Source organism: Ranitomeya variabilis, chromosome 3 (assembly GCF_051348905.1).
Source record: "Ranitomeya variabilis isolate aRanVar5 chromosome 3, aRanVar5.hap1, whole genome shotgun sequence".
Taxonomy (NCBI): domain Eukaryota; kingdom Metazoa; phylum Chordata; class Amphibia; order Anura; family Dendrobatidae; genus Ranitomeya; species Ranitomeya variabilis.
In genome coordinates, this window is record NC_135234.1 from 77,910,450 (window position 1) to 77,936,937 (window position 26,488).

At 45.6% G+C, this 26,488-nt stretch overlaps 1 protein-coding gene and 1 long non-coding RNA gene across 4 annotated transcripts in view; one reads left to right on the forward strand and one right to left on the reverse strand.

The window, feature by feature from the left end:
- Positions 1-26,488, reverse strand: part of LOC143815218 (transient receptor potential cation channel subfamily V member 1-like) — a 183,235-nt gene that overhangs the window by 87,844 nt on the left and 68,903 nt on the right. For all 3 annotated transcript variants that reach the window (XM_077294233.1, XM_077294232.1, XM_077294234.1), the window contains one exon: positions 3,235-3,387. In XM_077294233.1, coding sequence (XP_077150348.1) covers positions 3,235-3,387 — 153 coding nt within the window. The remainder of the gene's footprint in view (positions 1-3,234; positions 3,388-26,488) is intronic.
- Positions 1-26,488, forward strand: part of LOC143815220 (uncharacterized) — a 176,159-nt gene that overhangs the window by 21,696 nt on the left and 127,975 nt on the right. The gene's annotated exons all lie outside the window — the stretch shown is intronic.

Sequence of the window (26,488 nt, forward strand, 5' to 3'; positions counted from 1 at the left end):
CCCCCACCACCAGAGAACCAACCACATCAGGTAGGGTAAGACAGATACAGGAGTAGTATCCCTGGAGGCCCTCTGACTAGCTAGCTACGCAAAAGCAATTGGCTGACCCTGAGAACCAACCTTTCTCATTTTACAGACAAATAATGATCATATGATGGACGTATAAGTGCACCTAGGCAGGCCTAGGTAGTTGGTGAGCACAAAAACAGGTGACGTGCTAGGACGCAAATTAAGATTTTCTACAGATGTGACAAAGGAGAGAGTGTAGAGCTATACTTTGGACGGTTACAGCTGAAATGGGAAGACATGGGGTACAGTCCCATAAACCCACTTGATGTTAGAGTATAGGTGAATACATTCATTGACGGTATGACCAAAGACTTATGAGACGAAATATAGACAGCCAGACCTGAATGGCGAAATGTAGATCCAAAAGACCTGAAGGTTTCTAAAGAAGTTGAACAAATTAGGACAATAAGACGACGTGTCATGTATGCTGGAGCAGACACATCTTTCTTCTCCAGTTGGTTGGATGGGCTCAAGGGATTCCTTCAACAAGCTTGTTTGGTACTGATTGCCCTCCTTATAGTTGGATCGATAATTATCTTGTGTTATTCCCTAGTATAAAAAGGTTATTGCCAAAGCAACTCCAACTGGCACCTTCCTCAGTCAAGAGAGTAGACAAAACCCCCCCCATTCTCAGATGATGCTAAGAGATTTAGTTTAGGGACAGTGGGAGAACTCCATGTGAGGTTAATGAAGGGTTCAGCTGCCTGGAGGCCTCTCGCTAGGGGAGAGTTTCTGAGGTGTCTGGATGAAGAAATCCACCTCCCCTTTCCCCATCACATGGACAGGATCGAAGGATCTTTCTTAAGGGAAAAACTTAGTGTTTAGGGGGGATTGTCAAGGTGAAAATATACTTTCTTATATACTTTTTGTACTTTTATATCTTATACTGTAAAACAATAAGTTTTTCCTATCTGCTTGCAAATGTAACTGTATTTAAAGATGGCTGCCAGTGTTCACTATCATTTTAGTTTAGTATCCGGAGGGTTAAGTTTCATTTCTTCTGAAAAGATAACTCAGGAATGTGAAGAAAGGAGTAACCACCAGAAGACGTTCGGACAAATCAGAAAGCGACTGGACACTAGATGTATACTGCTTAAACCCCGCCTAATGCATTCCTTTTCCTAGAACAATATAGTGCTGTGTATTTGGAAATAAACGCAGTTGGTGTGACCGTGGCTGACACATATAGTCACACGAGCATGCACTGAGATTGAACCAGCTACCTGTCTGACTCATTCTTACCCGGTACCACATGCTTATAGTCTAATTTGGAATGACTGGTGAATGAAGGTTATTGTCGTTACGACCCCGACACTTTATTTTTACAAGGGGCACCCTGAGCATGCATATTTTATAAGGGGGAACTTGGGTCATTACTACTTTTTAAAGGGGTAAAGAAAGCAATTTAACTTTATAAGGGACATCTGTGGCATTATTACTGTACAATGGAGCACTATGGGAATTAAAATAATGGAGCGCCCCCATGGGGCCGTGGGGTACTCGGTACCGGGTCCTGCGGTTCACAGGGGGATGTCACGGTGGCTGACCCGGTCCGTGGCCCTGGGACGGCCGTGTAAAAGGTCTTTAAAGGGATAAAGTTTGTGTTCGTGATGCCACCTGTGGTATTCGGTCAGGGTGACCGACGCTGCTTTAAGGGGTCCGCTGGGGTGATGTTATGGCAGCTAGATGGTACACCTTCACACAGGTGAAGTATGTCCCCTGGGCTTTCCGGTGTGTAGATGGTGGATGGTGAGAGGCGCAGAGAAGAACGAGGACACAAGGTTGCAGTGTCTTTACCTTTACTGAAGACTTCAGTGTCCACAGTCCTGGGCGCCAGATCACAGGGTAGGCAGAGTCTGGCCGCTTTGCAGGCAAGTCCAGAGACCCCTTGTCCAGGTGGAAATCAGTAGCCTTCCTTTGCGCTGCAGTGTTGTAGTCCGTTACTGCTAAGCTTCTCATAAGGTCCTCACAACTGTTGTAGATGTTATGTCTCTCTCTGTCCCCCAGATAGGATAGGACAAACCCGTGTGACTGCTGGCTTGAGGCAGTTTATAGGGACTCTAGCGTGCCCCAGCCTCTAAGGGGTGCCACCGTGCCTCCTGGGTGTAGGGCGGACAGGTAACGTGAAATTAGCTGTCCTGCCGGTCTCTGGAGCAAGGCATAAAGGTCGTTACTCCCTCGGTGTTCCGGCTACCGGGCTTCTGCACCTCAGAAGGATGTAGCCTGTGTAGGGCTGGTCCCCTTCTGATATCCACTTCTTTAATATGACTTCCTTGCACGCTCGCTGCAATACAATTCTGCCCTCTATGTCTCTTTCTAAGAGCTGCAGCTCTGAGGGCATGCACAGCTCTGTATCCTTCTCCTTCGCTCTCTGACAGGATCCCACCCCTGCCAGGGACCAACTCACTGTGCGGAGCTCAGCCGGCAACTGACTAACTTTCCCTACAGGCGACCAGTTTTACCTATGTGGGGAGTGACCTAATAAATAGGAGCAGAAGCTCCCCCTTGTAGCCTGGAGTGTGAAATGTGTTGCATGTTTGTGATACCTGGATGCAGTTATCTTTCTTAGCCTCCAAACATATCATCACTCTCCCCAAGAGGAAAGCAATACCACTGCGACCACCAGGACCCTGGGGCGCCGCACTAATCATGAGGCAGATGGGGATTCTAACATTTCTGTAAAGGGAATGTGGCTTGTGACCTACTCTTATAGCTGAATGTGGCTCTCAAAACAAGAACGATTGGAGACCTATGATCTAGACAAACATTATGCGGAGAAGAGTGCTCCCAAGACACAGGTGGATATATTCGTCTGTCAGCAGGAAAGGGAAAAGTGACAATAATTGTCACCAAATTTCTGGTTTCAGATAGATGATGTTAATTCATGTTATGATCTGGAGGCACCCAGGGGCATATCCCCGAAGTAGCAGTTGCATCCATCCCTGAGGAGCTCATGGACCTCTGTGGCGCATAAGAAGACATCAGTATCATTAATGCACATAGGTAAAGATATTGTCTTGGAGCTCATGAGTTTTGTGTTACCGCTATGGAGGCGGCAAATTTTGCTTGCCAGCTAAACACGCCCAGGCTCTGCCAACTGTGCGAAAATGTAATGATAAAAATAAAAAAAATCAGTTATGTAAATATTCTATTGGGTTCACTTACCATAATAATAGTCATTAGTATATGGTGCATTAACCAGCTCTTTCAAATGACCAGTGTTCTTGGCAGCCTTCAGCAATATTGGGATGGTGTCATTCATTCCGTTTCTTAAATTCCACATAGCCTTTATTAAACATGTCTTCCCAGTATCATTATCTGGATATTTAAAAGAAAAGGGAGAAAATTATTATGAGGGGACTTTTTTAAGTCACTTTTCCTTTCGGCTACATTGCTGTATTTTGCTGCAAATTTTCGTACTAAACAATGTTTGATAAATTTTGGTGCATCTTTAAATATAAAACCTCCTGTCACTGAGATAAGAATGCCCTACTTCGAGGAAAGGTCCTCTTCATGGGGAATTGTAACTCCCAGCACGAACTGATAGCTGCAGACTAATGATGAGCGAATGTGCTCACATAAGGTGTTATCTGAGCATGCTCGTGTGCTAACCGAGTGTCTTCAGCATGCTCGAAAAATATGTTCAAGTCCCCGCGGCTGCATGTCTTACGGCTGTTCAACAGCCTCATTAGATGCAGGGATTTCCTGTTTGTTAGGCAATCCCTGCATGTGTTGCGACTGTTGATCAGCCGCAAGACGCGCAGGTGCGGGGACTCGAACATACTATCCGAGCATGCTGAAGACACTCAGCCGGCACCCGAGCATGCTTGGATAATACTTTATCTGAGCACGTTCGCTCATCACCACTGCAGACCTTAAGGCCGGAGTCACACTAGAGAGAAATACGGACGAGCGAGAGGCGCAAAAACAACGCATTGCACACGGACCAATGTTTCTCTATGGGGCAGCTTCCATCAGCCGTTTTTTTCGGGCTGAGAAAATCGCAGCATGCTGTGATTGTCAGCGTATGCCGAGAAAAATACACCAATCAAAGTCTATGGGTGCGAGAAAAATACGGATTACACACGGACCACACGTGTGACTTGCGAGAAATGCGCACCGATGTCCTATAGAAAAGCCGGCAATTCAGTGCTGTGTACAGTAAAATCACAATGACAGGTTAGAATAGAATAGATCAAATAAATGTCTACACATAGAATAGGTATATATATATATATATATATATATATATATATATATATATGTCATTGATACACACACATATATATATATATATATTTAATACAGAGCTAGATAGCATACAAGCCGGAAATTCAATTGCCGGCTTTTGCTAACTCCTTACCAAACCCGACAGGATATGAGACATGGTTTACATACAGTAAACCATTTGATATCCCTTATATTTTTACATATTCCTCACTAATAATGTTAGTAGTTTGTGTGTGCAAAATTTGGGAGCTCTAGGTGTTAAAATAAAGGGTTAACTCACGGAAAAAACTGGCGTGGGCTCCCGTGGAATTTTCTCCCCAGAGTGGGAAAGCCAGTGACTGAGGGCAGATATTAATAGCCTAGAGAGGGACCATGGTTATTGGCCCCCCTGGCTAAAAACATCTGCCCCCAGCCACCCCAGAAAAGGCGCATCTGTAACATGCGCCTATTCTGGCACTTAGCCTCTCTCTTCCCACTCCCCTGTAGTGCTGGGATATGGGGTAATAAGGGGTTAATGTCACCTTGCTATTGTAAGGTGACATTAAGCCTGGTTAACAATGGAGAGGTGTCAATAAGACATCTATCCATTATTAATCCAATAGTAGTAAAGGGTTAAAAATACACACACACATTAAGAATAAAGTATTTTAATGAAATAAATAAACACATGGGGTTTTATTATCTTTATTATACGCTCAATCCAACTGAAGACCCTCGTTCGCCTGTAAAAAAGGAAAATAAAAAAGCAACAATATCCCATACCTGTCTGCCGTACAGTCATGTCCCACGATGTAAATCCATCTGAAGGGGCTAAATAAAGTTACAGCCAGGAGCGCTGCTAATGCGACTGGAGCGGCCCCCAAACGCAGGGCAGCGGGGTACTCGGTACCGGGTCTCTCTCTCGGTTCTGGGGATGTCACGGTGGCCTGACCCGGTCCGTGGCCCTGCTAAGGGGCGCCCAATTAAAGATGTAGGTGACGGTGTAGGTTGCAGTAAATAACGAGGACACAGGGTTGCAGTCTCTTTACCTCTTTACTGAAGGCTTCTGCATCCGCAATCCAGAGCACTGCTAACAGGGCTGGCTGAGTAGCACATCCGAAAGCACATCCAGAGTTCCCTTTGCAGGTGGAAATCAGTGGCCTTCCTACCAGCGCCTGTGTGTTGTAGTACTTCCCTGCTGAGCACAACGGGATAGTCCTCACAACTGTCGTGTATGTTTCTGTTCTTTCTCTCTCCATCCCCCAGATGATATGGATAGGACGCACCCGTATGACGGGGTAGGCCTGGAGTTATTTTATAGGGACCCTAGAGACGCCCCTCTCCCACAATTGCCTCCGTTGTCTTCGTTAGGTGTAAAGGTGAGACAGCCAACCTAAAGTTAACTGCCCTGCCGTAGTTCAAAGTAATGCGTAGAGCCTATTACTTCCTCGGTGCTCCGGCCACCGGCTACGCGCCTCAGAAGGATGTTGCTGATCTTGAGGCACGACTCCTTCTGGTTCTATCTCCTTTGTGCCGAGATCCCGTTTCTCACGTCTCCACAATATGCTTCGCTTCGTGTCCTTTCTTAGGAGTCTGCCGCTATAAGGCACAGGCACGGCTCCGTAACGATCTGTCTGTGCTTGGCCGCTGTCAGGATCCCACCCCTGACAGGTCCTCTCCCGAACTCTCCCGGGCTACTTTCTCCCTAACTTCCTATCCAACCCCCAGTTTTACCCATGTGTGAGGAGTGGCCTAGTAGATAGGACCTTTTGCTCCCCCTGGCGGCCGGAGTGTGAAGTGTAATGTGTGTCTGTGATACCTGCAAGGTGAACTCTTTTAGTACAATCAGACGTACCATCACTCCCCTTAGCGGCAGAGCGACGTTACTGCAACGACCAGGTCTTTGAGGCGCTGCACGACTGCTCCCAGCTGTAAGAGACTGGGGAATGAATGGAATGATGTAATGTAGCTTCGGGGACTTGCGGTGCAATCATCGAAGCTGCGCCCCCTGGTGGCAGAAACTCATATGAACTGTAACTTGGGAATTTTTCTGAATATTTTCTAATGCTACTATGTGCCTTTTCTGGGGTGGCTGGGGGCAGATATTTTTAGCCAGGGGGGGCAATAACCATGGTCCCTCTCTAGGCTATTAATATCTGCCCTCAGTCACTGGCTTTCCCACTCTGGCGGAGAAAATTACGCGGAAGTTGCACCAGTTTTTTCTGTGATTTAGCCCTTTATTTTAACACCTAGAGCTCCCAAATTTTACACACACAAGCTACTAACATTATTGTTGAGGAATATGTAACAATATAACGGATATGAAATGGTTTACTGTATGTAACCATGTCTCATATCCTGTCGGGTTTGATAATGACTCAGCAAAAGGCGACAATTGAATTACTGGCTTTTTTTGCTATCTGACTCTGTATTAAATATAAATATAAATATATATATATATATATATATATATATATATATATATATATATGTGTGTATGTGTGTGTGTCTCACTGACATATACAGCACAGACCAAAGTTTGGACACACCTTCTCATTTAAAGATTTTTCTGTATTTTCATGACTATGAAAATTGTACATTCACACTGAAGGCATCAAAACTATGAATTAACACATGTGGAATTATATACTTAACAAAAAAGTGTGAAACAACTGAAATTATGTCTTATATTCCAGGTTCTTCAAAGTAGCCACCTTTTGCTTTGATGACTGCTTTGCACACTCTTGGCATTCTCTTGATGAGCTTCAAGAGGTAGTATGTTGTGAATTTGGATTCTGGGCTCCCCCGGTGGCTACTGGTGGAATTGAACTGGTGTCTTCATCTTCTCTGTTCACCTGTTCCCATCAAGATGTGGGAGTCGCTATATAACCTTGCTGCTCTGTTAGTTGCTTGCCGGTCAACAATGTTATCAGAAGCCTCTCTGTGCTTGTTCCTGCTCCTAGACAACTACTAGATAAGTTGGACTCTTGTCCATGTTTGTTTTTGCATTTTTGTTCCAGTTCACAGATGTAGTTTCGTTACTGTGTCTGGAAAGCTCTTGTGAACAGGAATTGCCACTCTGGTGTTATGAGTTAATGCCAGAGTTTTAAAGTAATTTCTGGATGGTGTTTTGATAGGGTTTTCAGCTGACCATGAAAGTGTCCTTTCTGTCTTCTGCTATGTAGTAAGTGGACCTCAAATTTGCTAAACCTATTTTCATACTACGTTTGTTATTTCATCTTTATTCACCGCCAATACATGTGGGGGGCCTCTGTCTCCTTTCGGGGTATTTCTCTAGAGGTGAGCTAGGACTGATATTTTCCTCTGCTAGCATTATTTAGTCCTCCGGCTGGTGCTGGGCATCTAGAATCAACGTAGGCATGCTACCCGGCCACTGCTAGTTGTGCGTTAGGTTTAGTTCATGGTCAGCTCAGTTCCCATCTTCCAAGAGCTAGTTCCTATATATGCTTATGCTATGTTCTCTTGCCGTTGAGATCATGACAGTTTGACCGGCCCGCTAAAGGGTTAAAATCCTTGGCTGAGAAAGGAGAGAAATAAGTAGTCTGCTGAAATTTTTTTTTTTTTTTCTCTCCTTCTAATCTTTGAATGGCTCTGTGTCCACCTGTTTGTAATGGATCTTCAGAGTGTAACTGCAGGTTTGAATAATCTCGCCACGAAGGTACAAAATTTGCAAGATTTTGTTTGTCATGCACCTGTATCTGAGCCGAGAATTCCTTTGCCGGAATTTTTCTCGGGGAATAGATCTGGGTTTCAGAATTTTCGAAATAATTGCAAATTATTTTTGTCCCTGAAATCTCGCTCTGCCGGAGGCCCTGCACAGCATGTCAGGATTGTGATTTCCTTGCTCCGGGGCGACCCTCAAGACTGGGCTTTTTCATTGACACCAGGGGATCCTGCGTTGCTCAATGTGGATGCGTTTTTTCTGGCCTTGGGGTTGCTTTATGACGAACCTCATTTGGAGCTTCAGGCAGAAAAAACTTTGATGTCCCTATCTCAGGGGCAAGATGAAGCGGAAATTTACTGCCAAAGATTCCGTAAATGGTCTGTGCTTACTCAGTGGAATGAGTGCGCCCTGGCGGCGACTTTCAGAGAGGGTCTCTCTGATGCCATTAAGGATGTTATGGTGGGGTTCCCTGTGCCTGCGGGTCTGAATGAGTCCATGACAATGGCTATTCAGATCGATAGGCGTTTGCGGGAGCGCAAACCAGTGCACCATCTGGCGGTGTCCACTGAGAAGTCGCCAGAGAGTATGCAGTGTGATAGAATTCTGTCCCGAAGCGAGCGGCAGAATTTTAGACGGAAAAATGGGTTGTGTTTCTATTGTGGTGATTCTACTCATGTTATATCTGCATGCTCTAAGCGCACTAAAAAGCTTGGTAAATCTGTTTCCATTTGCACCTTACCGTCTAAGTTTATTCTATCTGTGACCCTGATTTGCTCTTTGTCATCTATTACCACGGACGCCTATGTCGACTCTGGCGCCGCTTTGAGTCTTATGGATTGGTCCTTTGCCAAACGCTGTGGGTATGATTTAGAGCCTTTGGAGACTCCTATTCCTCTGAAGGGGATTGACTCCACCCCATTGGCTAATAAAAAACCACAATACTGGACACAAGTAACTATGCGTATTAATCCGGATCACCAGGAGATTATTCGCTTTCTGGTGCTGTATAATCTACATGATGATCTGGTGCTAGGATTGCCTTGGCTGCAATCTCACAACCCAGTCCTCGACTGGAGAGCTATGTCTGTGTTGAGCTGGGGATGTAAGGGGGCTCATGGGGATGTACCTGTGGTTTCCATTTCATCATCTATTCCCTCTGAAATTCCTGAGTTCCTGTCTGACTATCGTGACGTCTTTGAAGAATCCAAGCTTGGTTCGTTACCTCCGCACCGAGAGTGCGATTGTGCCATAGATTTAATCCCGGGTAGTAAATACCCAAAGGGTCGTTTATTTAATCTGTCTGTGCCTGAACATGCTGCTATGCGAGAATATATACAGGAGTCCTTGGAAAAGGGACATATTCGTCCATCGTCATCTCCCTTAGGAGCCGGTTTTTTCTTTGTGTCAAAAAAAGACGGCTCTTTGAGACCATGTATTGATTATCGGCTTTTGAATAAAATCACTGTTAAATATCAATACCCATTGCCGTTGCTGACTGATTTGTTTGCTCGCATAAAGGGGGCCAAGTGGTTCTCTAAGATTGACCTTCGTGGGGCGTATAATTTGGTGCGAATCAGGCAGGGGGATGAGTGGAAAACCGCATTTAATACGCCCGAGGGCCACTTTGAGTATTTAGTGATGCCTTTTGGTCTTTCAAATGCTCCGTCAGTTTTCCAGTCCTTTATGCATGATATTTTTCGTGATTATTTGGATAAATTTATGATTGTGTATCTGGATGATATTCTGATTTTTTCGGATGACTGGGACTCTCATGTCCAGCAAGTCAGGAGGGTTTTTCAGGTTTTGCGGTCTAATTCTTTGTGTGTGAAGGGTTCTAAGTGTGTTTTTGGGGTACAGAGGATTTCCTTTTTGGGATATATTTTTTCCCCCTCTTCCATTGAAATGGATCCTGTCAAGGTTCAAGCTATTTGTGATTGGACGCAGCCCTCTTCTCTTAAGAGTCTTCAGAAATTTTTGGGCTTTGCTAACTTTTATCGTCGATTTATTGCTGGTTTTTCGGATATTGCTAAGCCATTGACCGATTTGACTAAGAAGGGTGCTGATGTTGCTGATTGGTCCCCGGATGCTGTGGAGGCCTTTCGGGAGCTTAAGCGCCGTTTTTCCTCTGCCCCTGTGTTGCGTCAGCCTGATGTTGCTCTACCTTTTCAGGTTGAGGTCGACACTTCTGAGATCGGAGCTGGGGCAGTGTTGTCGCAGAAAAGTTCTGACTGCTCCGTGATGAGGCCTTGTGCCTTCTTTTCCCGTAAATTTTCGCCCGCTGAGCGGAATTATGATGTTGGGAATCGGGAGCTTTTGGCCATGAAGTGGGCTTTTGAGGAGTGGCGCCATTGGCTTGAGGGGGCCAGACATCAGGTGGTGGTATTGACTGACCACAAAAATTTGATTTATCTTGAGACCGCCAGGCGCCTGAATCCTAGACAGGCGCGCTGGTCATTATTTTTCTCTCGGTTTAATTTTGTGGTGTCATACCTACCGGGTTCTAAGAATGTTAAGGCGGATGCCCTTTCTAGGAGTTTTGAGCCTGACTCGCCTGGTAACTCTGAGCCCACAGGTATCCTTAAGGATGGAGTGGTATTGTCAGCCGTTTCTCCAGACCTGCGGCGGGCCTTGCAGGAGTTTCAGGCGGATAGACCTGATCGTTGCCCACCTGATAAACTGTTTGTTCCTGATGATTGGACCAGTAGAGTCATCTCTGAGGTTCATTCTTCTGCGTTGGCAGGTCATCCTGGCATTTTTGGTACCAGGGATTTGGTGGCAAGGTCCTTCTGGTGGCCTTCCCTGTCACGAGATGTGCGAGGCTTTGTGCAGTCTTGTGACGTTTGTGCTCGGGCCAAGCCTTGTTGTTCTCGGGCTAGTGGATTATTGTTGCCCTTGCCTATTCCTAAGAGGCCTTGGACGCACATCTCGATGGATTTTATTTCAGATCTGCCTGTTTCTCAGAAGATGTCTGTCATCTGGGTGGTGTGTGACCGTTTCTCTAAGATGGTCCATTTGGTTCCTCTGCCCAAGTTGCCTTCTTCTTCCGAGTTGGTTCCTCTGTTTTTTCAAAATGTTGTTCGTTTGCATGGTATTCCTGAGAATATCGTTTCTGACAGAGGGACCCAATTCGTGTCTAGATTTTGGCGGGCATTCTGTGCTAGGATGGGCATAGATTTATCTTTTTCGTCCGCTTTCCATCCTCAGACGAATGGCCAGACCGAGCGGATTAATCAGACCCTGGAGACATATCTGAGGTGTTTTGTGTCTGCTGACCAGGATGATTGGGTTGCTTTTTTGCCATTGGCGGAGTTCGCTCTCAATAATCGGGCCAGCTCTGCCACTTTGGTGTCCCCGTTTTTCTGTAATTCGGGGTTTCATCCTCGATTTTCCTCTGGTCAGGTGGAATCTTCGGATTGTCCTGGAGTGGATGCTGTGGTGGAGAGATTGCATCAGATCTGGGGGCAGGTGGTGGACAATTTGAGGTTGTCCCAGGAGAAGACTCAGCTTTTTGCCAACCGCCACCGTCGTGTTGGTCCTCGGCTTTGTGTTGGGGATTTGGTGTGGTTGTCTTCTCGTTTTGTCCCTATGAGGGTCTCCTCTCCTAAGTTTAAGCCTCGGTTCATCGGCCCGTATAAGATATTGGAGATTCTTAACCCTGTTTCCTTCCGTTTGGACCTCCCTGCATCCTTTTCTATTCATAACGTTTTTCATCGGTCATTATTGCGCAGGTATGAGGTACCGGTTGTGCCTTCCGTTGAGCCTCCTGCTCCGGTGTTGGTTGAGGGTGAGTTGGAGTACGTTGTGGAGAAAATCTTGGACTCTCGTGTTTCCAGACGGAGACTCCAGTATCTGGTCAAGTGGAAGGGATACGGCCAGGAGGATAATTCTTGGGTGAATGCATCTGATGTTCATGCCTCTGATCTGGTTCGTGCCTTTCATAGGGCCCATCCTGATCGCCCTGGTGGTTCTGGTGAGGGTTCGGTGCCCCCTCCTTGAGGGGGGGGTACTGTTGTGAATTTGGATTCTGGGCTCCCCCGGTGGCTACTGGTGGAATTGAACTGGTGTCTTCATCTTCTCTGTTCACCTGTTCCCATCAAGATGTGGGAGTCGCTATATAACCTTGCTGCTCTGTTAGTTGCTTGCCGGTCAACAATGTTATCAGAAGCCTCTCTGTGCTTGTTCCTGCTCCTAGACAACTACTAGATAAGTTGGACTCTTGTCCATGTTTGTTTTTGCATTTTTGTTCCAGTTCACAGCTGTAGTTTCGTTACTGTGTCTGGAAAGCTCTTGTGAACAGGAATTGCCACTCTGGTGTTATGAGTTAATGCCAGAGTTTTAAAGTAATTTCTGGATGGTGTTTTGATAGGGTTTTCAGCTGACCATGAAAGTGTCCTTTCTGTCTTCTGCTATGTAGTAAGTGGACCTCAAATTTGCTAAACCTATTTTCATACTACGTTTGTTATTTCATCTTTATTCACCGCCAATACATGTGGGGGGCCTCTGTCTCCTTTCGGGGTATTTCTCTAGAGGTGAGCTAGGACTGATATTTTCCTCTGCTAGCATTATTTAGTCCTCCGGCTGGTGCTGGGCATCTAGAATCAACGTAGGCATGCTACCCGGCCACTGCTAGTTGTGCGTTAGGTTTAGTTCATGGTCAGCTCAGTTCCCATCTTCCAAGAGCTAGTTCCTATATATGCTTATGCTATGTTCTCTTGCCGTTGAGATCATGACAGTAGTATATAATTCCACATGTGTTAATTCACAGTTTTGATGCCTTCAGTGTGAAATTATAATTTTCATAGTCATGAAAATACAGAAAAATCTTTAAATGAGGTGTGTCCAAACTTTTGCTCTGTACTGTGTATATATATATATATATATATATATATATATATATATATATATATATATCTATATATATAATTGTCTAAGGGTTTTTCCGTCTGTCTGTCTGTCTGTCTGTCTGTCTTTCTGTCTGTCTGTCTGTCTGTCCTGGAAATCCCGCGTCTCTGATTGGTCGAGGTCGCCAGGCCTCGACCAATCAGCGACGGGCACAGTATCGACGTAGATGTCATAATGGTTGCCATGGTGACGATGATGTCATAAAGGTTGCCTCGACCAATCAGCGACGGGCACAGTTTGCCGCGAATTCTGGAATCATCATTGTCCATATACTACGGGGACATGCATATTCTAGAATACCCGATGCATTAGAATCGGGCCACAGTCTAGTATATATATAATTGTCTAAGGGTTTTTCCGTCTGTCTGTCTGTCTGTCTTTCTGTCTGTCTGTCTGTCTGTCTTTCTGTCTGTCTGTCTGTCCTGGAAATCCCGCGTCTCTGATTGGTCGAGGCCGCCAGGCCTCGACCAATCAGCGACGGGCACAGCATGGCGACGATGATGTCATAAAGGTTGCTTCGACCAATCAGCGACGGGCACAGTCTGCCGCGAATTCACCTCGACCAATCAGCAATGGGCACAGTATCGATAATGGTTGCCATGGCAATGATGATGTCATAAAGGTTGCCTCGACCAATCAGCGACGGGCACAGTCTGCCGTGAATTCTGGAATCATCATTGTCCATATACTACGGGGACATGCATATTCTAGAATACCCGATGCATTAGAATCGGGCCACAATCTAGTATATATATAGAGACTGTATATATGTTTTCACGCACATTTGAGCCAATGGATCCATTATATGTCCATTTTGCAAGCCGGCAAGAAAATCTCGCCGTACGGATGCCATACGGAGGTTTACATGCACAAAATACGCAGTCACACCTTGCCAACGGATGACATACAGATCACTGTTCAGGAACTTTTCTGCGTATCTCGGTCTTAAAGAACGGACCGTATTTTTATACGTTATGTCTGACCCCGGCCTAAGGATGGGGAGTTGTAGTTTTCTTCACAAATTGCATTTCACAGAGGAACTTTCTTAAGCTAGAATTGGCATGCAGCAGTCACAGTACAACAGCAATGCGACCAAAAATCACATGTGCACTTTTGCCTCAAAATGGTTAATGGTTAATTAGCACACTGTCTAGGGTAAAAGTGCTTTTTACATACAAAATACCACAGCTGTTGACAACCAATCTGCACATAAATGTAGCTATCTTTATTCAAAAGTATGAAAAAATTGTAAATGACTGTCAGATAATGTTATAAGGTCATAAAAGGGGTTATGAGTTATACAGATCAGAGGCTGAGGACATTGGGACACTGCCTGCACCTCCTGCTGGGAACAGGTAATTGATGCAGGTTATGTGATGAAGAGCAGACATGGAATGCGTAGAAAGAGTAACTAACAGGTAACTGTCAATGTTGGATAACCATTTGGCCACCAGATGTGTCCTTGTATGCCTCCACTGGCACACAGGTGTTAAACGCAGAGGCATTAAAGCTTTCACCCCTTGTGCAGACATTCTGCCTGTACTTCATAATCGAGACAAGTTAAAACAATATTTTAAGGATTTTTTTTTCATTATAATTATAGTTTTACAGAATCCATGGATATAGCCATGATCGGGGACCATATTTCCATATTTGGGTAAAATTGCAAAAGTTTTGGTAGCTAGCAACACACAGGAATGCAATATCTCCCTGAATTATTGGTACAGCATTTTCCAAACAAAACGCGCGTCGGGTGTGGTGGGTCCCCGTTTACTATCCCCAGGTAATTATACCTCCTCTTGTCCTTGTATTACACAATAAGATTCTGACTGTGTTGCACTGTTTCATACCCTTGGTATATTACATGTATATCTGCAATTATGCTGCTACATTAGGGTGCGTGTCCATGGGCCGGATTGTCGGTGCTTTGGATGGAGCGGAAAACCAGCTCCGCCCAAAGCGCCGTCCCCTTCTGTACGCGCGGTTATTCCGGATGTGTTCATTGAACACATCTGGAATCGCCGCACCCTAGGCATAGGACTGTATTATTTACCTTGCGGAGCATGTCCGCAAGGAAAATAGACATGCTGCATCCTAAAAAGACGCGCCGCATGTCCATAAGCGCAGGGGCGCCGGATGTGTGTTCGAACGCATAGTGGAGACGGGATTTCATAAAATCCCGCCCACTATGCTGTAACATCTGGACGCTGCGGGTTGAACGCTGCGGCTGTATGCAGCATTTAATCCGCAGCTAATCCGGATGTAATCCTGACCGTGGACACATACCCTTATAGGGCAATGTGCAATGTGACTTGTGCTACTATCTTTGCTTGCTTATATTCTGAGGTTATTTTTTCAATTTCACTGTGATTGTAATTATCATGTGTATACTGGGCTAATGCTGTACTTACATTGAAAATATTTATGCACATGTACAATATGGTAATCAATTACCGTTAGTGCCTGTATTAATAAACACTAGCTATACATACAAAAAAAATCCTTTTTTTGGAGGTTCTGCCAGGATCTTTTACTATTTCCAGGTGTACTCACTTTCCTTTTTCTGTACTTGTGGTATTTTGCTTGACTTTTTATTATTCATTCTTTTATATGAATTTACAATAAACTTATATTTTTAATTGTTTACTCTGGCCGGTGTTAAAGTATTTTCTTTGGAGCATTATGAAGTAATAAACCACACAGAGACTTTAACATAAAGTGTTTCTGTGTTTACCTCGGGGAACAGGTAAGTGAGCCCACCTTCTACAAGTGGTGTTCTGGATATGGGCAACGTTCCAGGAACATGAGTAGCAGCTGTGGACAAATCATATGTCCTGGGTGTAGGCAGCTACAGGGATGGAACAACGGTTGGACAAAATGGAGAAGCTGATTAAGCACCTGATCCTGAGCTTAAAGCTGCAACACCAGCAGCATCATGAGCAGCAGCGCCAAAAGCAACAGCAGCAGCGTCAAGAGCAATAGTACCGTGAGCAGCAGCAGATACAGCAGGAGACAAAAAAAACTCCTGTTGCAACAGATTCAACAGTAGTAAAACAGTAGTAAAAGCAGATGGAACTCCAGGTGGGAGATGTCCGCAGCAGAGAGACCACCCTTCCCCCACATCAAGGTGATGACTCGTATGTCCGGAAAGTAATAAGACAAGCCATATAAAAGATGACCCCAGTGGATGATATATAGGCATTTTTGACTGTGTTCGTACAGGTTGCAAAGCTGGAGAGGCTGCCCCGGGGCAGAGGACGGAGGTGCTGGCCCCCTGTCTGAAGGGCAAACCCCAGAAAGCTTACTTTGACTTGGCCTTACAGGATTCCTTGGAATATGTCAAGCTAAAAATGGAGATATTGGCATGCTCAGGGGTCACTATGTCATTCAGGGCTCAAAGGGTTCATCACTGGGCGTATTATGGCGACAAACCTCGCCGCTCACAGATGTTTGTCTTGTTGCATTTGGTCCAGAAATGGTTGCAGCCGGAGTCCTCTATTCCAGCCCAGATTGTTGAGTGGGTAGTTATGGACAGATTTATTCACTCCCTCTTCAGGCCAGTGCAGACATGGGTTGCCAAGGGAGACTCACAGAAAAGCCAACCACCTGGTGGGCCTCGTAGAAAGGTACATGTGGTTAGGAGGTCCCTAAGGAAGACGGGGTGTGGGGCATCTCCATAATGGAGTACTCAGTGGGAGCCCGAGTCCCAAAAGAGGGGTAGTAGAGTTACCACTGGGGTGAGTCCGAGATCCCAAGGAGTCGCTGAGGGGTTGCCAAAGGCTGCTGGTAAAGAGCTGATCTGCACGAGATGCCACGGGCCTGTACACATAGCCACCCGTTGTCCTATATCCTCTGAGGAGATGGACTGCAGCGCTCTTTGTACAATGCCTATCCTGCCTGCAGTGTGGATATCAGACTGGAGAGAGGCCACAGTCATGTCCCGTGACGATAAACAGAGTACTGGTATCAGAACTCTTGGGTGCCAAGTGACTCAAGACAATCATGCCACAACGAAGCATCATAGAGCATGTTGCACAGCTGCATGAGAAGATGGCGAAAATAATGCCTATCGTGAAGGAGCATCTTCTCCAGGCACAGGAGGCCCAGGCAAGGGTGTATAACCGATCAGCGAGGCTGAAGCAGTTCCAGCCTAGGGACCAAGTGCTAGTGATTATCCCAATGGTGGAGAGCAAGTTCCTAGCCAAGTGGCAAGACCCATACGAGGTGGTGGAAAAACTTGGAGAGGTGAATTACAAGGTACGCCAGCCAGGTCAAAAGAAGCCACACTAATTCTATCATGTGAACTTGCTGAAGACCTGGCGAGACTGGGAATTGCTGGAAGCCCCTTGCCTGGGAGCCAGCCTCAAAGCCACAGTGGATGATGTCACCATTGCAGAGACCCTTACGCCAGTCCAAAGGCAACAGTGTCGGAAGCTGTTGCAGCAGAACTGTGACCTGTTCTCGGAGTTGCCAGAGCATACACAGGTGGTGGAGCATGATGTGTTGACAGAACCGCATGTAAGGGTGAACCTCAAGCCATATAAAATTCTGGAAGCATGTCGAGAGGTGATATCAAATGAGGTGAAGAGGATGCTCGACCTTGGGGTGATAGAGGAGTCAAAAATTGGATCGTCGAGTCCCATCGTCCTCGTGCCGAAGCCCGGCGGTGAGTGGCGGTTTCGTAATGACTACCACAGGCTGAATGAAGTCACAAGTTAGGATGCCTCATGTGGACGAACTAATATAGAGACTTGGACACGCGAGGTACATTACAACTCCCAACCTGGCAAAAGGCTACTGGCAGATCGCCATGTCCCAGAGTGCCAAGGAGAAGACAGCCTTCTTAACACCTGATGGGTGTTTTCAACACACCAGAATGCTCTTCGGATTTCGGGGGCCCCCGGTAACCTTCCAGAGAGTTATGGATCAGATCCTAGCTCTGCATAAAAAGTATGCTGCAGCATACCTTGATGACATTGTGGTCTTCAACCCTGACTGGGCTAGTCATCTGCCAAAGGTACAGGAGGTTCTGGAGGCTTTAAGAAATGCAGGGTTCACCGTAAATCTGGAACTTAGGCTATGTCATCGGGAGAGTATATCAAAAATACAAGGGAACTCAAGCCAGTTTTTTTTATTATTTATTTACAGTGCCGGCTGATGAATACTTCCAAGTATGCTGCCTGCTCTCACTATTATTAGCGGCAGCAGGAGTCGGCTGATAGGAGCAGTAGTCCCATCAGCCAACGCCAGTGACCGGAGGTAAAATTTTCTGGTACCCCAATCCGAACTTTTTTTAGCTGTTCGGCCAAATCTGAAGATCCAGGGGTCCACCCATCTCTAGTCAGGAGCTTGGGAAAACTGGGTGTGCATGTGTGTTGCCCAGTGCAGGCGATTCGCTGGCCTGGTAAAATGGCGAGTGGTGGCATAGTAAAAAGTGTGATTTAGATATGAGGACCTTCTCTGGGTTGTCTGGGTTGTGCTTAGCTCATTGGATTTTAACCTTTTTACCCCCAAGGGTGGTTAGCACGTTAATGACCAGGCCAATTTTTACAATTCTGACCACTGTCCCTTTATGAGGTTATAACTCTGGAACGCTTCTACGGATCTCGGTGATTCTGACACTCTTTTCTCGTGACATATTGTACTTCATGATAATGGTAACATTTCTTTGATATTACCTGTGTTTATTTGTGAAAAAAACGGAAATTTGGCAAAAATTTTGAAAATTTTGCAATTTTCCAACTTTGAATTTTTATGCAATTAAATCACAGAGATATGTCACACAAAATACTTAATATGTAACATTTCCCACATGTCTACTTTACATCAGCACAATTTTGGTACCAAAATTTTTTTTTGTTAGGGAGTTATAAGGGTTAAAAGTTGACCAGCAATTTCTCATTTTTACAACACCATTTTTTTTTAGGGACCACATCTCATTTGAAGTAATTTTGAGGGGTCTATATGATAGAAAATAGCCAAGTGTGACACCATTCTAAAAACTGCACCACTCAAGGTGCTCAAAACCACATTCAAGAAGTTTATTAACCCTTCAGGTGTTTCACAGGAATTTTTGAAATGTTTAAATAAAAATGAACATTTAACTTTTTTTCACAAAAAATTTAATTCAGCTTCAATTTGTTTTATTTTACCAAGGGTAACAGGAGAAAATGGACCCCAAAAGTTGTTGTACAATTTGTTCTGAGTAAGCCGATACCCCAAATGTGGGGGTAAACCACTCTTTGGGCGCATGGCAGAGCTCGGAAGCGAAGGAGCGCCATTTGACTTTTTAATGCAAAATTGACTGGAATTGAGATGGGACGCCATGTTGCGTTTGGAGAACCCCTGATGTGCCTAAACATTGAAAACCCCCCACAAGTGACACCATTTTGGAAAGTAGACCCCCTAAGGATCTTATCTAGATGTGTTGTGAGCACTTTGACCCATTAAGTGATTCACAGAAGTTTATAATGCAGAGCAGTAAAAATAAAAAATCATTTTTTCACAAAAATGATATTTTCACCCCCAATTTTTTATTTTCCCAAGGGTAAGAGAAGAAATTGGACCCCAAAAGTTGTTGTACAATTTGTCCTGAGTATGCTGATACCCCATATGTGGGGGTAAACCACTGTTTGGGCGCATGGGAGAGCTCGGAAGGAAGGAGCGCCGTTTGACTTTTCAATGCAAAATTGACAGGAATTGAGAGCCACTGATGTGCCTAAACATTGAAACCCCCCACAAGTGACACCATTTTGGAAAGTAGACCCCCTAAGGAACTCATCTAGATGTGTTGTGAGAGCTTTAAACCCCTAAGTGTTTCACTACAGTTTATAACGCAGAGCCGTGAAAATAAAAATTCTTTTTTTTTCCACAAAAATTATTTTTTAGCCCCGAGTTTTGTATTTTTCCAAGGGTAACAGTTGAAATTGGACCCCAAAAGTTGTCCAATTTGTCCTGAGTACGCTGATACCCCATATGTGGGGGGGAACCACCGTTTGAGCGCATGTCAGAGCTCGGAAGGGAAGGAGCGTCATTTGGAATGCAGACTTAGATAGATTGGTCTGCAGGCATCACATTGCGTTTGCAGAGCCCCTAATGTACCTAAACAGTAGAAACCCCCCACAAGTGACCCCATATTGGAAACTAGACCCCCCCAAGGAACTTATCTAGATGTGTTGTGAGAACTTTGAACCCCCAGGTGTTTCACTACAGTTTATAACACAGAGCCGTGAAAATAAAAAAATCTTTTTTTTTCCTCAAAAATTATTTTTTAGCCCCCAGTTTTGTATTTTCCCAAGGGTAACAGGAGAAATTGGACCCCAAAAGTTGTTTTCCAATGTGTCCTGAGTACGCGGATACCCCATATATTGGGGTAAACCCCTGTTTGAGCGCACGGGAGAGCTCGGAAGGGAAGGAGCACTGTTTTACTTTTTCAACGCAGAATTGGCTGGAATTGAGATAGGACGCCATGTCGCGTTTGAAGAGCCCCTGATGTGCCTAAACAGTGGAAACCCCCCAATTATAACTGAAACCCTAATCCAAACACATCCCTAACCCTAATCCCAACGGTAACCCTAACCACACCCCTAACCCTGAATCACCCCTAACCCTAATCCCAACCCTATTCCCAACCGTAAATGTAATGCAAACCCTAACCCTAACTTTAGCCCCAACCCTAACCCTAATTTTAGCCCCAACCCTAACTGCAGCCTTAACCCTAGCCCTAACCCTAGCCCTAACCCTAGCCCTAACCCTAACCCTAGCCCTAATGGGAAAATGGAAATACATTTTTTTAAATTAAATGACCAAAAACCAGCTATTCGTGAATTTCTTTTGGGGGAGGCGTTAATACCATTCTGCGTTTGGTAAAATGGATAAAGCAGTTTTATTCTTTGGGTCAGTACGATTACAGCGATACCTCATTTATATCTTTTTTTATGTTTTTGCGCTTTTATACGATAAAAACTTTTATAGAAAAAATAATTATTTTTGCATCGCTTTATTCTGAGGACTATAACTTTTTTATTTTTTCTTTGATGATGCTGTATGGCAGCTTGTTTTTTGCGGGACAAGATGACGTTTTCAGTGGTTCCATGTTTATTTATATCTGTCTTTTTGATCGCGTGTTATTCCACTTTTTGTTTGGCAGTATGATAATAAAGCGTTGTTTTTTGCCTCATTTTTTTTTTTTTACGGGTTAACTAGTGGGACAGTTTTATAGGTCGGGTCGTTACGGATGCGGCGATACTAAATATGTGTACTTTTATTGTTTTTTTTTATTATTTAGATAAAGAAATGCATTTATAGGAACAATATATTTTTTTGGGGGGGGATTTTTTTAAACTTTTTTTTACACATGTGAATATTTTTTTTTACACTATAACATTGCCCCGGGGGGGGGGGGGGGCATCATGTTATAGTGTAAGATCGCTGATCTGACACTTTGCTGTGCACTGTGTCAGATCAGCGATCTGACGTGCACAGCTCCAGGCTTACAGGCGTCTGCTCTGTGTGTGCACGCTGGCTCAGCTCATTGATGGGATCTAGATTTTGGAGCCATTATCTATTGACTCATACCGGGGAGTTTGGCCCAAACTTGTTTATATCAAGGGACCCCTTTAATAATGTCCAAATCTAAAACACAAGCGATATTATTAGTCGTTGTACTGCCTGTAATCTTTTTCTGAAGACTTCTGTAGGGATAAGACACAGTATGATCATCTGCCAAAGACTAGAGAGCATCAGCTGATGCATCCTCATATGACTGGGCTCAGCTCAGACAAAGTGCCTTCTCAGGAAGCCTCATTATAAAGAGCAGATAAAAGCCCTGAAATAATCCTTTAAGTGTTAGAAATCAATCCGGAGTGAAAACTGAATTACATAATAAACTAAGCAATTTCATAACAACACAAATTTTAGGTGAAAGTCCAGCGTCATCCCACTTAGCTATTTGAAATGTTGTAACAAGCAAAACTTATTCAATTATGGACTTTGAAATAACATTTTTTTTTGCTTATACGTGGTAATATCATAACTAGTGTTGAGCATTCCGATACCGCAAGTATCGGGTATCGGCCGATACTTGCGGTATCGGAATTCCGATACCGGGATTCCGATACTTGCCGCGTATCGGATACCGGAATCGGAAGTTCCAAGATTCAAAATGCAGAAATTCAGCCAATGAGAATGATTCCAAGTGTGGGCACATCCTGTTTAGCATGGAGGGCATGAAACTACTGGCAAGGCTGTGATTGGCTGCTGAAATGATGTCATGATGCAGTTTAAAAGTCGCTGGCGCCATTTTGCGATCACTCTGCTGTGAATTCAGTTAGTGACAGGACGCTGTTTGCTGACTGAGGGACAGTTTAGAGATAGCGATTTGCTTCTTTGTGCTTTCCAAAGGCTAATTTAGCAACCGCTGTGTTCACCTACTATTCACCTTGCTTTTGCCTTGTAGCGCTGTTTTCACAGCGATCTGCAAGGTCTGTGTGTGTGTGTGTGTGTGAGTGCAGCCCACTCTCTAGTCTGAGTGCAGCCACATAGGCCATCCATAGCTGGTTGTATTCAGTTCAGGGAGGGTGGTTCATTGCCTCATACTGTTCTTTTTTTTTTTTTTTTCAAGTAGTGTAGTCTGCTGCTAATTTATTCAAAAAAATCCTATTAGTGTCTTTCCACCCGTCTCCAGCTAATTTGTGGAAAAACACTACATAGGATAACGTAGAGGAGGGTTTTTGGGCCTTGCAGCGCCGTTTACGGCTGTCTGCACGGTCTCCGTGTGACTGCAGCTCGCCCTGTAGTCTGTGAGCAGCCGTAGCCTGGTTGTCTCCAGCTCAGGGTTGTTCACTGCGTCATACCGCCAAATCAATTTTAATTTTTTTTCAAGTAGTGTAGTCTGCTGCTAATTAATTTAAAAAAATCCTATTAGTGTCTTTCCACCCGTCTCCAGCTAATTTGTGGAAAAACACTACATAGGATAAAGTAGAGGAGGGTTTTTGGGCCTTGCAGCGCCGTTTACGGCTGTCTGCACGGTCTCCGTGTGACTGCAGCTCGCCCTGTAGTCTGTGAGCAGCCGTAGCCTGGTTGTCTCCAGCTCAGGGTTGTTCACTGCGTCATACCGCCAAATCAATTTTAATTTTGTTTTAAGTAGTGCAGGCTGCTGCACATTTTTTCCAAAAATTCCTATTAGTGTCTTTCCACCCGTCTCCAGCTAACTTGTGGAAAAACACTACATAGGATAACGTAGAGGAGGGTTTTTGGGCCTTGCAGCGCCGTTTACGGCTGTCTGCACGGTCTCCGTGTGACTGCAGCTCGCCCTGTAGTCTGTGAGCAGCCATAGCCTGGTTGTCTCCAGCTCAGGGTTGTTCACTGCGTCATACCGCCAAATCAATTTTCATTTAGTTTTAAGTAGTGCAGGCTGCTGCACATTTTTTCCAAAAATTCCTATTAGTGTCTTTCCACCCGTCTCCAGCTAATTTGTGGAAAAACACTACATAGGATAACGTAGAGGAGGGTTTTTGGGCCTTGCAGCGCCGTTTACGGCTGTCTGCACGGTCTCCGTGTGACTGCAGCTCGCCCTGTAGTCTGTGAGCAGCCATAGCCTGGTTGTCTCCAGCTCAGGGTTGTTCACTGCGTCATACCGCCAAATCAATTTTCATTTTGTTTTAAGTAGTGCAGGCTGCTGCACATTTTTTCAAAAAAATCCTATTAGTGTCTTTCCACCCGTCTCCAGCTAACTTGTGGAAAAACACTACATAGGATAACGTAGAGGATGGTTTTTGGGCCTTGCAGCGCCGTTTACGTCTGTCTGCACGGTCTCCGTGTGACTGCAGCTCTATCCGTTGTCAGTTCAGCCCCCAAAAAATAAATAAATAATAAAGTTCACCAAACACACCAGTTACACCACTTTACATTTGTGTAGGCCACATTAGCTCATATTAAAGTCTAGTCCACACTTTAGAAAATTAGTGTTTCTTATACCTGTTAGGAGGAGTTGCTCAGGAATAAGCACACAAAGCCGTTAGTACTTTTCTGCTTATCTTTATCAGTCAACCAAGATGAAGAAGGCAGTGAGTAAGGCACGTGGGCGTGGGCGCGGAGCAGGGAGGGGACGTGGGGATTCTGTGCCTGCTGCGGGCACCGGTGACTCATCAGCACCCACTTTCACCAGGCAACAGTCGTTCATGCGCAGCTTTGTGTCAGAGCGCCGTACACCGCTGCTGCGTGAAGACCAAATTGAAGCCGTTGTTGGATGGATGGCAGCTAATGCATCAACTTCAATTAGTGCCACATCCTCTCAGACACAGAGCACTGGAGAGCAGCCATCTGTCTCTTCACCACCTGCCAAATTGCCCAGGCAGACAGAGAGCCCAGGAAAGGAGCCGTCTCTACTTCTGTTCTCTGAATCTCTTGGCTTGGAAACAGGGGGCCAGCCAAGCAGCATTGGAGAAATGGAAGAAGAGGCAGGGTGCAGTGATGCCCAACAGCTTTTTCTCTCTTCCTCTGAAGAGGCGGGTGGGCCAGTGGCTCCGGTCACCACATCGCAGGCCGCATCAGCTGATGATGACACTCAGGTGCCACTTACTGGTGCGTGCTCTGCTGCTGAGACTACCCAGGAGGAGCAGTTGGGGGCAGAGGGTAGTGTAGATGATGAGGTCCTCGACCCATCTTGGCGTGAGGGACAGGAAGGTGGTGGGAGCAGCTCTGAGGAAGAGATTCCCCGTACGGCCCAAAGAGGGAGAGGGAGGGGGAAGACTGCGGATCCTGCAGCCTCCGCTTTGGCACCCGTTAGGAGCATGTCTCTTCCAAAAGCCAAAAAGGGCGCTCCCAAGACTTGCAGTGCCTGGTCCTTTTTTGACACAGTTGCAGATGACATTTGCTATGTCAGATGCAAGGTGTGTCATCAAAAAGTCAAAAGAGGTCGAAATGTCAGCAACCTCAATACCTCCAACATGTGGAAACATGTGCACAACAGGCACCCGGCGGAGTTAGAAAAACACACTGAAGAGCTAGGCCAACCAACAGCGGCAGCTACCACCTCTTCAGCTCGTGTTGCCTCTTCCTCTAGCTCACACGCAGCTGGTTCGGCTTCCTCCCAGGATCGCCGTGGAAGAACCTCTGGCCCTGTTGTCCAGAGACCCGCTGTAATTCCACCCGCAGCACCACTTTCCCAGTCATCCACACACTCCCAGCCCAGTCTACAGCCATCGGTAGTACAGGCATGGGAGAAAAGGCGGCCTTTCTCGTCAAACCACCCACGAGCACAGGCTCTGACTGCAGAGGGTAGTGTAGATGATGAGGTCCTTGACCCATCTTGGCGTGAGGGACAGGAAGGTGGTGGGAGCAGCTCTGAGGAAGAGATTCCCCGTACGGCCCAAAGAGGGAGAGGGAGGGGGAAGACTGCGGATCCTGCAGCCTCCGCTTTGGCACCCGTTAGGAGCATGTCTCTTCCAAAAGCCAAAAAGGGCGCTCCCAAGACTTGCAGTGCCTGGTCCTTTTTTGACACAGTTGCAGATGACATTTGCTATGTCAGATGCAAGGTGTGTCATCAAAAAGTCAAAAGAGGTCGAAATGTCAGCAACCTCAATACCTCCAACATGTGGAAACATGTGCGCAACAGGCACCCGGCGGAGTTAGAAAAACACACTGAAGAGCTAGGCCAACCAACAGCGGCAGCTACCACCTCTTCAGCTCGTGTTGCCTCTTCCTCTAGCTCACACGCAGCTGGTTCGGCTTCCTCCCAGGATCGCCGTGGAAGAACCTCTGGCCCTGTTGTCCAGAGACCCGCTGTAATTCCACCCGCAGCACCACTTTCCCAGTCATCCACACACTCCCAGCCCAGTCTACAGCCATCGGTAGTACAGGCATGGGAGAAAAGGCGGCCTTTCTCGTCAAACCACCCACGAGCACAGGCTCTGACTGCAGGCATTGCCAAACTTCTGTCACTGGAAATGCTGTCATTCAGGCTGGTGGAGACTGACAGCTTCCGTGACTTGATGTCATTGGCAGTCCCACAGTACAATGTGCCTAGCCGCTTTTACTTCAGCAGTCAAGCCGTCCTGTTGTGAAATTGGATTTTGGGCTCCCCCGGTGGCCACTGGTGGAATTGAACTGGTGTGCATCATCCCCTCTGTTCACCTGTTTCCATCAGGATGTGGGAGTCGCTATTTAACCTTGCTCCTCTGTCACTTCCATGCCGGTCAACATTGTAATCAGAAGCCTTTCTGTGCATGTTCCTGCTGCTAGACAACTCCCAGCTAAGTTGGACTTTAGTCCTCGTTTGTTTTTGCATTTTGTTCCAGTTCACTGCTGTAGTTTCGTTTCTGTGTCTGGAAAGCTCTTGTGATCTGAAATTGCCACTCTGATGTTATGAGTTAATACTAGAGTCTTAAAGTAATTTCAGGATGGTATTTTGATAGGGTTTTCAGCTGACCATGAAAGTGCCCTTTCTGTCTTCCTGCTATCTAGTAAGCGGACCTCAATTTTGCTAAACCTATTTTCATACTACGTTTGTCATTTCATCTAAAATCACCGCCAATATATGTGGGGGCCTCTGTCTGCCTATCGGGGAAACTTCTCTAGAGGTGAGCCAGGACTATATTTTCCTCTGCCAGGATTAGTTAGTCC